The following is a 13,899-nucleotide window of genomic DNA, read 5'->3' as shown; positions in this document are numbered from 1 at the left end:
ATTCACACGTTCCCTACCCCTTTTCTGCACCGGTACAATCCACTGATAAGCTCCGCATGCACACGTGCACACTTCTGCATCTCGGCGACCGGACCTAATTAAATTCTCATCAGTGATAATGTGCTGTGAGAGCATCGTTATGTGTGGCTTATTTTGCCACAGAAAACATGGCACAGATGACGATGCAACAGCTGTTCCCTGATAACTGGTACCTATACTGTTATCACTGGTACAGTTATAAGTGGGCCCGGCTATATATATATATGCCTACAAAAACGTCGAGCTACTGATGCACAAAATGCAAGCTCTGCTAAACTGTGAGGCAAAGTGCGGTTCGCACCATGAGGCAAAGGAGTGGCAGATGCAAGACCACTGACGTGCAACACTGTGTCATGGACTCAGTGCTGCCAAACCTTGCCACCTGCAAGCATGCCCATGGCAGTGCATGTCACTCACCAGCAGTCCCATCATATTCCGCAGCAGCTCTGGCTTGTCTGTGAAACTCTGCAGCATGAGACATCACCCCAAAGTGGACGTTAGCACCAGTGAGCTATTTTTCTCCAGGCGTATTCAGCAAGTGAAGAACAGCAACTACAGTTTTCGCACTGCACCGATGAACGAATCGGAAATGAAACAATGCCCAGTATCTATGGCTCATGCCAGCCCAGTTTTCAAGTTCTGTCATCAGCAAGATAGCGTTCAGAGGCGGCACATTCATATCTACGTACATACATGCATATACAGTCGAACCTTGTTATGACGAACATCAATATAGCGAATTTCTGGGTAAAACGAAGTAAAATTATTTCTATGGGAGTTCTGTCTGTCTGTATAAAAAGAATTCAAAACTTGACACTTGATCAGTTATAACGATCAGCTTTTTGCATTCCCATGCTAAAGCACGTCAAGAAGCTAGAAAAATCTAAAAAAAAATGAAATATTTCGATCATTTACACTGCCCACGGCAGAAGTGTGCTTAAATCACTCGTGTGTTCCCATGCCGTGCCCTCTGTGGGCAGCAACAAAAACTAGCAACAGTGGCTGACAGGCATGTGACTGGCACATGATTGAACCATTGCGTCATCATGCCGTGCACCTCAGCCATCATTCCGACCAACCCATGTGCGGGCGCCGCACTCTGCAAGTCCAGCTACACTGTCACAGAAAATGGTAACGCAGAAGCTCAAAGCAGTTTCAGCCGCAATGAAAATCTAAACATTTAGGCTGGTTTAGAGCGGGCACAGGAAGTGGACGTTGCCGCAGACCTTGTTATTGTACCTAGCGTATAGACAGTCATCAATGCAAGGCAGAAGATGAAGTGCCGAATGGAAACATCCACTCGAAAGACACCGTGAAGACTGACATGAAGCATGTGAGCCTTGTGATTACGTCAACTGGCACTCCCCAATGTTGCATTTGAGGACTTTCTCCATGCTAATGACAACTTGGTTCTGGCGTCATGGCGTCCAAACTGACTGAAAAATCGTCAAACAGTTGATTCCTGCAGAGGATGCAAGTAATGATGGAAGAGAATCCGAAAGAGAAGAGAGAGCTCTAAATAGTGCAGAGGCTGCCAAGATTGCACTGGTTTTTAAATTAATTTGTTTGTGAGAAGAGCAATATCCAACTTGAATTTTCATTTTTTTCTCTTCAGCAGAAAATGAAAGGTGAAATGTCATGCTTACACCAAGCTTTTAATTCGACTTTCGCATCTTTGCATTGTCCTTATAAGGCTGAATTTTTCTTGGGTTTATTAGCAGACTTGTTTGCAAATATTTGTGCATGTACTTTTAAAATCAATATCGTATATATATGAATGAATTTTGCACCCAGAACAGCTTCATTATGAGGTTCGACTGTGCATGGTGGTGCAGGGAAGCCCAAAACTTTAAGGGTATAAAGATGGCTTCTGCAGCTTAATAATACCCGTCGTGACAGATGTCAGGAAAAGGCGAGTCCTATGAACTAGTAAAACGGTTAACTATTGTAAAACCCTGCATATAATATAAGGTTTTATCCTGATTATATTACGTTAGATATGCGTCTCATATCATATGCGAATCCGAACAAATTTCAGCCTAAATTCGCAGTTCCGGCCTCATTATTAATCAGCACTATCAGTATCAGGTTTCTAGCCAGAGGAGGCGCTATCTAGCGGTGGCGTCGGTTAATTTTCGTTTTCACCAAGCTGACCTCGCGATCCTTGTGAACACGGTGCCCGCAACGCACACGCGACCAGTAGCAGGTCGACCGCATATCACACAATGTAGAGAAGGTTCACTCTGCAATTTGCACGGGTCTCTCACGCACCTCTAAAGCCATGCCGGTCCCACCCTCCCTGCAGCCGGATAGCGGACGCTTGACCAGCATTCGCATGAAGCGCGTCGGTCGTGCTTCCGACAAATGTGGGATGCCGACCACATTTACACGGACCGGAAGAGTTTCTACAGAAAGATGTCTCTAGGAAGAGACTCCCGGCAGGCAATACATGTACCAGACGACAATCGTGAAAAACCCGAATCAGAGAACGCTTCCTGGGCACACAAGCTGCGCACTTGTGCAAGGTACTAGAAGCGGACAGGCTTGAGCACGGCGCATGATGGCCAGCAGCTCATGTGCTGCCATCCTGCGTTCCATCTGGAAGTGGCCTACTGGTTTTAAAAGAGTCGAAGGACCCGTGTGGCTTCCACGATTGCTGGGGCGAATGTTAGCTCCTCATCTCTTCACGGTGCGTGAAATCCTTCGATCAAGCATGCTGGCGCGAGAAGGAGAGTGAACCAGCAGCGGCACATGACGGTTCGTGACACTGCTCGATTCCTGGTGCGGGGTTGCGTCGGATGCGAAACCGCATATGGGTACCGTGGGAGTACCGTGAAATGTAGTGCAAATAAATACTTTTACTGACCTTTCGTCGCTTGCAATATACACAGATCAAAACTTTTTTACGCTGTTTGCTATTCCGAAAATACACCTTGTATTAATGCAGGTTTTTGTGGTTTAACCACTTTAAACTATATTTCAGCCAGGCACCTAGTGGCAATTAGAGATATGCAGCTAACTGATGGTAATAGCAATAACAATTTTTTTTTTTTTCGAAGATGCAACTGTCTTTGGAGTTGTGGTGCAACAAAACCTCAGCCACCGTTGCGGGCCGTTTGAAGAAAGCACAGCAATACAGCACACACAGTAAACGCCACGAGAGCAGAACACTACGTGCTGCACGCGTCATGTCTCCCCATGCTGAAGCAGCAAGTGGAGGCAAGCACTGTAGCATAGGTAGGAGGAAGGTCACCCGGAACATACACTGCTAAGTGCTCTTCGAACAGCACTAGAAATGGTCAAGATTAGTTGAGCCACAGCCACGAGGGTTCTCCGGCTCTCACTGGTTATAATACCTGATCACAATCAGCACAGGTTTCAACCTACAATCAACCCCGGGCTGACAGGTTAACTAAACTAATTAAAAACTTTTAACTTTAAGTTAAAACTAAGGCTAAAATGTTAACTCACCCGCAAACACTTCAGAAAAAGTGTCATTCCGCCCCCATCCAGGAACCTTTCACAGTTAACTGGCGTCTCATCTGCAAGTAGAGTGGTACTGTCAGGATTGGGTCATAAGGAGTATAGAAACATGGTACCTGTCTTGCGATAAAACAATGTATTTGTTGACTTGTTTTCCCACATACTGAATTGCACTGCAGTGAGAGGTGTGCTGCATGTATGCGGGAGGCCAGAGACCGCAAACACGCAGTGGGTGCAAAGGAGGAGCAGCACGCGCAACAAGATCCTAAAGTGCATGCCAGAGCAGTGCCAGCAAATGAAATAGTAGCTATCACTGATGAGAAGGGGTGCGCGAAAATTTAAATTTTCAAATATGAATAAAATACGAATATGAAAAAAGAAATACCTTCGAATTTCGACAACTTGATAAGCAATACACACACACACACACACTTATATATATAAATTAAAGAACAGCAAACACTTTGTCTTGTTTTTTTTTTAAGAATTCACATGGTACTTTGAAATGAAGTTAAACTAAAATTGCACAGAAGTATACAGTACAACCTCGATAATTCGAACTCGGTTAATTCGAAATCCCGGATAATTCGAAGGTTTTCTGCGGTCCCGTATTTTCCAATGTAAATTTGGCCGGATAATTCGAACAGGCGGCCTGCGCCAGCCCGGTTAATTAGAAAATTTGGACTGCTATGCGGCAATGCCTGATCCATGTTTCGCCGCAAACCCGGTGAAACGACGGCCCCACGGAGCCGCGAGGCAAAGCCACATAGTAATGGTGATGATTTATAGACGAAGCGCCCCAGCCGGAGCACTCTCTGCACAAAAATCGGTCCACAGTGCGCGAGGCGCACTGTGGACCGATTTTCCTCTCCAGGTGCCGCCGAAACACGCACCTGCAGAGGAGAAGACTTGCTTCACTGCAACACGGCGGGCATACCGGTTTTTATCACGTGACCTCGCCCCCACTCCATCCCTTGGTGTGCTTCGCCCACTCTTCCCCCGTGCCTCCGACGCTGCAAGTACGCCACCACCACCGCCGCGCCGGTCTCGTCTGCGCCATTTCTTTGTGTTGTGCGCTGTGGTTAGGGGTCGGCTACTGTGCCGTTTTTTTGGGCGGGACTGTGCAGAAGTGCTAGCTTTGTGACCGTAGCAGTCCAGAAATGCCAAAGTACAAGACTTTAACGCTGCAGCAGAAGTTCTGCTTGATCCAGGAAGCAGGCAAGAGCGCTTGTTCGAAGACCGAGTTGGCCAAAAGGCATGGCGTGCCCCTCTCGACGTTGTCCACAATATTGAGCAACAAGTCAAAAATACTAGAGGCTTACGGCAAGACCTATTCTTCGAAGCAGTCACGAGTGCGGGCTCCCACGTATCAAGATGTGGAAGCTGCTCTGCTTCGCTGGCTGCAGAAAGCAAACGCTGCCCACCTTCCCGTCAATGGAACGCTACTGCGGGAGAAGGCCAACGACCTAGCTCTACAACTTGGGCAAGGAGTACTCCATCGACCTCCTCGGAGCCATATGCCTCATGGTGTACGCTTGGAAACAAGTGGAGCCCACATTGATCAGGCGATGTTTTGAACACGCTGGTTTTTCCAGTGAAAGCACTGTTGATGCCGATGCAGAAGGAGCAGAGTATTGCGACCGCATCAATGCGCTTTGCGCAGAGGATGAGTCCAACGCAGACGGCTTCGCCGAGTATATCAACATTGAGAGCGAAGAGCGGACTGGCTACTCTGACTTGGAGAGTGAGATCACTGCTGGTACGAACATGCGCGATGACAGCGACGATAGCGACGACACCGATGAGCCTACCCGAGCACCTGCTCTTGGTGAAGTTATCGGATCGCTGAACGTTATCCGCAGTTTTGTTGAGTGCCGCGGTGGAAGTTCAGAGATGTTTCGTCTATTTGACCAACTCGAGAGCATGACCTTAGGAGCCGCAAACTACCGGACGCGGCAAACCAGCATCTCTGATTACTTTCAGTAGTAATTCAAAATATGCCGAATAAAGGTAACACGTTCCTGCAACAAATTTTTTTGCCTAAGTCTTATTTCTTGGTGTGTTCGGTTAATTCGAAAACCCGCTTAATTCGAAGATTTCTTGCGGTCCCGATGACTTCGAATTAACGAGGTTGTACTGTATATTCTATATATATAGTTCTATATACATTCTGTATATATGCATTCCCATCATAAACTTGGTTACCAGCTGGGAGTCAAATCATGAACTGACACAGCGTCACAACACACACAGCGTCACGTCACAGAAGTGGTCAGATAATGGCGCCATGCGCACACTGCCTGTGGCGGATACGCTGTATCCGCCACAGCTGTGTGCATGTTATACATGCACACAGCTTGTTGACAGAGAATGAGCACGGCCATCCAGCTAGGCACCTTTGGAATGCTAAGGGCTGGAGTGAAGGCAAAAAGCTGAAAAGGAGCATAAACAGTGTGGACTAGTGCCGTTTTCAATAATGTAAGCATGTTTCACGCCATCGCTGTTCAGCTCAATTACCCCACTAAGGGCAAAAAGTTTTCCCATTTGCACTTACCCTCTCTTTCAGAAAGAGTTTTCATACATCCGAACACATTTACAGTAAACTCTCGGTGATACGAATCCGCGAACTTCCCCATCCAGAGTGCATTGCATACAATGCGCAAAATTTCGGAAGGTCCGAATACTCTCCCGCGCCACTACGGATGATACGAATGCACGAACTGCGACCACAAACTTGAACACTACGCACTGCCCGCACATCGTTGACTCCGTGATTGCCAGCGGCACTGTATGTACACATCACGAGCAGTTTGCAGTGACGCATGGTCCGCACCCTACCGATGTTGCGATTTTCTGTCTGGCTCACGCAGCGAAAACCTTTCAAGCGGAACGTGGCCCGCAAACCACAGTCGTCACAGCCGCCATAGCTGGCGGCGGCATACGTGGCGGGTGCACACGGACATCGCTGGCTCCGCGATCGCGATCTGTGAGCAGTTTGCGGCGCCGCACCGCCCGCATGTTGCCATCCCCATTCATTCCGCAAGTGCCGCAAGAAGGACGCGGAGGCGGGCAGACCGCACATCGCCGGCATCGTGATCGTTTTCCACGCCGCGAAAGGTTTGCAGCGGCGCGCGGCCGTGAATAGCAGTCGGTGGCGCACACGGCGGGCGCACACAGCTGAAGATTGTAGACTTCACGACCGTTAGTCGCGCTGTACATATCGCGAGCAGTCTGCGGAGCCATGCGGCTGGCACGTGCCGTCTCTTGTCGTGCTGTACACGCCGCGAGAAGTCCGCGGAGGCACGTGGCCCGCACGTCGCCAACGTCACTATTAACTGTCGCGCTGTGTACGCCGCGAGTAGCAAACTGTGACCGTGCGACTGTAATGAACCGTCTCGGACGTAAACAGATATGCACGACTGCCTTTTCTATACTTCTGCACACTTATTTTCATTTGTTTTGATGATACGAATGATCGGATGATAGGAATTTTTTCGTGACCCCGTGAGACTCGTATCACCGAGGTTCTACGGTAGTATGCTCACATATCTTTTTAGGGGAACAGGGGGTACTTCCACTACAATGAATTGTTACAATAAACTTCCGAAAGGATGAAAAATTTGTGCCACGTGCCGTTTCTTGTCGTGCTGTACACGCCGTGAGAAGTCCGCGGAGGCACGCGGCCCACGCGTCGCCAACGTCGCGATTGACTGTCGCTGTGTGTAAGCCGCGAGTAGCGAGCTGTGACCGCGCAACCGTAATGAACCATCTCGGACGTAAACAGATATGCATGACTGCCTTTTCTATACTTCTGCATACTTATTTTCATTTGTTTTGATAATACGAATGATCGGATGATAGAAATTTTTTCGTGACCCAGTGAGATTCGTATCACCGAGGTTATACTGTAGTATGCTTACGTATCTTTTTAGGGGAACAGGGGGCACTTCCACTACAATGAATTGTTACAATAAATTTCCGAAAGGATGAAAAATTATCAAAGTTTTTCAGGGGGTTTATTAACCTCTTGGCAAGCAACACTGCCTGCTATGAAGAAGACAGAGCGCTAGTGAGAACAAGAAAAGTGTACCAGTAACATTCCACATGGTGCTCCATGCTGTCTCCATGACTTCATCCGATGTGCGAGCTCTCAGCCGGCCATCAATCAGCTGAAGCATTATCTGCAAGAAGCAATCAGACCAAACACTTTGCTTCTTTATCACGTCACTCAGGAACTATGTTTACTGCGATGTGACAGAGCACAAATCTATTTCTCATTTGAGCATCTTCGCTAAGGCCCCGTAGTTTCCAGTGTTTCAGAGAAAAGAAGCCGATTTCAGCATCTTCTTGGACGCTACAGTTATGGACGTCAGGCAAAATGACAGTATGATGAAAAAACAAAGACTAGAGGACGCTTAAACAGCTGCTGCCCAGTCCAACATCCCTTTGCTATTCTTTGCTTATGGAGTATTCACATGGGGGGAGAAACCAACCCCTCTGGACTGCGATGTTGTGAAAACGAGCCACCTTCAGGCACCTGAACCGGTTTGCCGGGGGCCCCTCGGGGGTGGGGGGCTTTTCGTCGGCTGGCACAAAACCTCCCCCAGGAGGAGGGGTGTCCGCGGCCTTTTCTTCGCTCTCCTGGCAACTTCGCAGATTGCGCTCTGTGGGAAGAGCGTTGTTGTAGCTGGTTCTGGTGGGGTGGCATGCTCCTTTGCTGTGACAGAGCTTATGGTGACGTACCAAGAAACATTCTTTTCCATCTTCACTGGCTGAAAAGTGCCCATTATATCGGTTGGTATGTTGGTCGCGATGCGGAATACAATAAAGCAATCTCAAAGATGTTTGTGTGGAAGATCATAGCGAAGTAGACAGTCGTACGACACTCTGCTTGTGGGACGAACTACTAGTATAGAGTGTTCGTAGTAAATTAAAATAAAACGGCTGGCATACAATGTCGCCGCAAGCAGTCTTCCAACAACAATGAAAATTCTAATCTACAGTATTTTCCTTCAACCATTTATCACGTACAGCCTTCGCCTCTGCAATGCGATAACCAAACATAGTCAGAATATCTGTCGCACAAAAACTCTTTGCGCAAATTATTGCTAACATGCCGAAGCATGTGCACACTGGTGCATACTTCATAACTTACCATCGTCAGGTCAGCGACTTTATACACTCTGATACTTTTACGCGTGATTAAAACTGCTCTTTTGGTAACATTGACTGTATGCTTAAAATGCTCCATTTAATTTGGTACACACCTGCTTATCCAGTGCAAGGCAACAACTTTTGATCCTTTCCACTGCCGCACCACTAATCATACGCAATCATTGTGCTGCAACACTCCGATGCAACTGAACATTCTTGCGAAACATGGCATGACCATAGAAAACATGCAAAATAATTAGCTGTAATGCCTCACCTTTCGATGTAATGTTTTTCTTGACGTTTTTGCATCTTTTGTTTCGCACTCGTCTTTTTTTTTGCAGCAAGTCTCATCTAACATTTTTTTTTCCTGTCAAGTTCAGTGTCTTTGATTTGTAAATGCTACTGACATATGCGGTATGCAATTATTTTGTTCTAATACGTTTCTTTTTGTGTACAAACTAGAAATCTCATACTACCTCCGCAAATGATGACGATGATGATGATGATGGATTTCAATGGCGCAAGGGCGACTCAGGCCAAAGAGCGCCAAACTCAAGGTTAACGGTGTACTCAAGTTTATATAATGGAATAGTTGATTTTTTATGAAGGGATAAAAAACAGTGGTGTATAGGGCCTAAAAATGTATTCGCTCTGTAATATCGCTAAAAACAATGGTGTATAGGGCCTAAAATTCATTTGCGATATATAATGGATGCGCAATGTATAAGTAGATGCATTAAAAGATCTCATCCGTCCTCTCAAGGAGTAGCGGGCTGAGACCCACGTCGATAAGAAATTTCATGTAAAAAGCCTACTTGTAATAAAAATTTAAGCACCTGTTTTAAAGGAAACATTGGGTTGTCGCCAATAAAAATAAATGGGTGTGCTGCAGGTATTTGATGAGTGAACAAGGAGGGAAAATGACGTCTTCTTTCTGGTTCCAGTTGTGCACATATGATTAAAACATGAATGACAGTGAGTCGATCACCACATCTCGAGCAGTGTGGTGCAGGAGAGTTTGTTAAAAGGTATGAGTGTGTAGTATGTGTATGACCTATTCTCAGCCTGCACAAGGCTACTTCTTTCAATCTGTCTCTTTTGTCTGTAGTGTACCTGCCTATGATAGGTTTTATAGTGTGTAGTTTATTTTCAGTCGCTGTGTCCCATTCCTCTTGCCACTGTTGTCGAATTTTGTTTTTAATGTGTGGCTTGAGGTCCTGGTATATTATTTTGTCGATGTCTGTAGTATTTCGACAGGCAGCTGACACAGCAAGCCTATCAGCCGCCTCGTTACCTGGTATGCTACGGTGGCCTGGCACCCAGCAAAGTGTAATTTTAAGTTGTAATTTATGGGCAGCGATAAGGTTGTTAAATAGAGTATTCAGGACTGGGTTCTTATTGTGCCATTTCCTACCTCCGCAAATGCTCAAGCCTGGTCGCCATGTGAAGAATAGGTACAGGGAGTTTTTCAAGCTGCGGCTGGCAGCCTTTTAATCTTTTTCATGCGTTGTAGTATTGAGCAAAGTAAATAAAATACTTTGATTTCATTACATTTTTGAAGTAACTGCACTCCTCATCTAGGGACCTAGTAGTACTAATGTGATATTTTAAACAAAGTAAAATATCCTCGCTACTTCATCGTAAGCCTGTCTCTGGCTTCCTTGTGCCATCTCCGCCCCATCCACACTACCAGACTTCAAAATTTCAACAATACACATTGAACGCGGCTGTGGCGAAAAAGCGAGGCAGACAGCGCAGACACCACTCTCCTCGGCGCGCCAAGCCTCTGTCATCTGGCAACAGTGACACCCCTCTCATACTTCGTCGCCCGTGTGAATACGGGAGCAAGGATGGGAGTTCCGCCGGCCGGCATTACCCCCGTACCCCCTTCCCGAAAAGCTCTCCCGTGTGAATACCGCTTTAATACAGAAAGATTGGGGGAGGGGGGAGGGGGGGGGAGGGGGGGAGGGGGAATTGGAGGGCGCTTAAGCAGCTGCCCAGTCCTACACCCCCTAGCTATTCCTTGCTTTACCTTATTGCTGCACTCAATTCTGTCAGCGCCTTCTCTTTCTCAACAAACCATACCACTTTGTTTTCGTCTATATCTATAGCCACATTCTCTGTACAAGCACGCTGCGTGCGGTATTCACACGGGGCAGCATTTCGGGGAAGGGGTGTGGGGGCACCGCCGGCCGCCGGAACCCCATCCCGTGCTCCCGCATTCACACGGGAAGCGGAGTACAAGAGGGGTGTCACTGTTGCCTAACGACAGAGGCTCAGCGCGTGCCAAGATGAGCCCGTCTGCGTCTCCTGCCTCGCTCCTTCACCGAACTTTGAACTCGGGTAGTGTGGATGGGACGGAGAAGGGACGAGGAAGCCGGGGACGGGTTTACGATGCAGTACCAAGGATGCTTTATATAAAATATCAAATCGGTTCAAGGCCAAAATAAAAGCACAGAGAGAAGGCAGGCATCAAAACCCCGACAGGAGCTGACTAGAACGCACACCCTCGCTCTTATTCCCATTAGTACTAGGTCCTTAGATGAGGACTGCAGTTAGTTCATAATGAAATGAAATGAAAGTATTTCATTTATCTCGCTCAGTACTGCAACGAACGACAAAGAGCAAAAGGCTGCCAGCCACATCTTGAAAAATTCCCTGTGCTCATTCTTCACACTGCGACCGAGCTTGAGCATTCGCGGGGTAGTACGAGATACAGTCAAACCCGAATATAACGAACTCGGATAGAGCGAATTATGTTTTATATCGAACACTCGAATTTCCGCTAGCATTATGCATATAAAATGTATTTTTTATAACGAACTACACATCGGATATAGCGAACTCAGCGCACGCGATCGGTCGCCAAACGCCCGCCAACGGGCGGGCCTTTGCGCCGGCTCCGAGTTCTCTCCGGGCAGCCCACGCTGCCGGGCCGCAATACTTCTAGCGCATGCCGTTGTCAGATGGGAGGGGGATTGGCGACGGCTCTGTTCCCCAAGGTCTCACACAGCGCATACGTCATCACACGCCCGCTAGGGTGCTTCTGCTGCTTCTGCGCCGATGCCGTGCTTCCGTAAAACGCAGGAGGGGCTCTCTACAGCAGCTTCCACGAGGGACCCTCCTGTACGCATGCGCGGCCATCGCCCGGAGTAGCGTGAGTAGCCTTTAAAATCCGCGCCATCGGCCAGCCTCTCTTTGCAGCGCTCCTATTCGGCAGCTGCCTACCATGTGATCAAAGACGTTCGAGCAGCTCCGGACCTATTGCGCTTCGAGAAAGAAGCAACACCGGCCAGAACTGGTTTCAAGTTCGGGCGAAGGGAAGGCAGCCTCCGAACAACGAACGCGTCAGTGGCGAACTTTCCCGCATCCTCGGAGCTTTCTTTGTTCGCGTTTGCAAGTCGTGCTGCTGCTATCCTCACGATTCCGGACGTGCCTACGTTGCTGTTGGCTTGCATTCCGGCGCTACATCCTGCAAGATGACGACGAAGAAGCGGCGTGCCCTACCGCTTTCCGACAAGCTGGAGATAATTCGCCGCGTTGGCCGCGGCGAAAAAAAGTCTGACGTTGCCGCGCATTTCAAGATTCCGAGGAGCACGTTAAGCACCATTTTGAAAAACCAGTCGGCCATCAGAGGCAATGCACAGGAACGACCAAATGGTGACGGCTTTCGCCACCGCAAGCCGGCTTACGACCAAGTAGAGAAAGCGCTGTACCAATGGTTCTTGGACGTTCGCGCGCGAAATCTGCCGGTCTCTGACCCCATGCTACAACAGAAGGCAAAAGATTTTGCCTTCGTCCTGGACGTCGAGGGGTTTACAGCGGGCAGTAGTTGGCTCCAACGATTTAAAGACCGCTACTCCATCACCGGGAAGGTGGTTGCAGGTGAAAGCCAAGCAGTGGACGCTGAGAGTGCTGAAAAGTGGGTGCAAGACGTGTGGCGTGCTGTCACGGAGAGATACGAACCGTGCAATATTTTTAACATCGACGAGACTGCCTTGTTTTGGCAACTGCTGCCGAGCAGAACCTTGGCGCTAAAGAATGAGAAGTGCCATGGCGGCAAATTGAATAAGGCCCGAGTCAACGTTCTTCTCACGACAAACATGGACGGTTCATCAAAGCTGCGGCCGCTTGTCATAGGCAAGTTCAAGTCTCCTATGTGCCTGCGAGGATGCACTTCACTCCCAGTCCCATACAACTCAAATTCTAAGGCCTGGATGACCAGAACGTTGTTCGAAGCGTGGCTGCGTGGCTGGGACGAGGAACTTGCAACGAGCGGGCGAAAGATTTGCCTCCTCCTCGATAACTGTTCTGCGCACCACTGCGGCGTCACGCTCAAGAACATCGAGCTTTGTTTCCTGCCACCGAACGCAACAGCGGTTTTGCAGCCCCTCGATCAGGGGATCATCCGCGCTTTCAAGCTGGGCTACAGGAAACGCGTCGTTGAGCGGCTGTTGGTGAAATTGCGGGTTAACGACGAGCTCAAGATTAATTTGCTGGCCGCAATAGAAATGATTAACCGTGCCTGGCAAGACGTGACGCAATCCACAATCCGCAACTGCTTCCACCATGCTGGACTATGTCGAGAGGATGCAGAAGCTGCTAGTGAAGCGCGCACTGTGCAAGATGACAGCGATGTTGCCACGCTGTGGTAAGAACTCGCTGATGTTCCGGACGCTGTGCCCGAAGAAGTTGCCCTGGAGGATTTTCTCACTGTTGACGACAACGTAGCCGTGACAGCGAGCCCGTTGGACTCGGAAATTGTTGCCGACATGCTGGCATCTGGTGCGAACGAGGAGACCGAGGAGCCGCCGCCGGAGGACGATCGCCCTCGCCAGACGTTGCACGAAGCCCTCGCTGCTACCGATCTGCTGCGCCGATACTGCTCCGGAATACAGGGAAGCGGACTGGAGTTTGTGGAAATGATGTCGCGTGTGGAAAGTGCGATTCTCGCTGATGGAGTTAAATGCAGTGTTCAGGCGAAGATCACTGCCTACTGCAAATAAGTGAGCATTTATCTGCAATAAATTTCTTTTGTAGATTCATGGTAAGCGGCACGGTTTTTCTATAGTTAGTGCGTTTTCGCTGCGCAGTCTGGACATCGTGTATAACGAACTTGGTACTGAAGTTCGTTATAAACGGGTTTGGTTATAGCGAAATACTTTATATAGCGAACAAATTGCGTTGAATTACGCAGTTCGTTATAACCGGGTTTGACTGTAG

The 13,899-nt window shown here is 48.4% G+C and overlaps 1 protein-coding gene across 2 annotated transcripts in view; it reads right to left on the bottom strand.

Annotated features, from left to right (window-relative positions):
- LOC146183186 (protein zer-1 homolog) overlaps positions 1–13,899 on the bottom strand; it is a 103,540-nt gene that overhangs the window by 21,819 nt on the left and 67,822 nt on the right. For both annotated transcript variants that reach the window (XM_084609074.1, XM_084609073.1), the window contains exons 12-14: positions 7,613–7,703; positions 3,511–3,581; positions 457–504 (exon numbers count right to left, since the gene is read on the bottom strand). In XM_084609074.1, coding sequence (XP_084465200.1) covers positions 457–504; positions 3,511–3,581; positions 7,613–7,703 — 210 coding nt within the window. The remainder of the gene's footprint in view (positions 1–456; positions 505–3,510; positions 3,582–7,612; positions 7,704–13,899) is intronic.

The sequence above is a fragment of the Amblyomma maculatum genome, chromosome 7 (assembly GCF_055883805.1).
Source record: "Amblyomma maculatum isolate TAMU_Amacu chromosome 7, ASM5588380v1, whole genome shotgun sequence".
Taxonomy (NCBI): Eukaryota; Metazoa; Arthropoda; class Arachnida; order Ixodida; family Ixodidae; genus Amblyomma; species Amblyomma maculatum.
The sequence above is the reverse complement of the archived record's forward strand: the minus strand, read 5'-3'. Positions and strand labels throughout refer to the sequence as shown.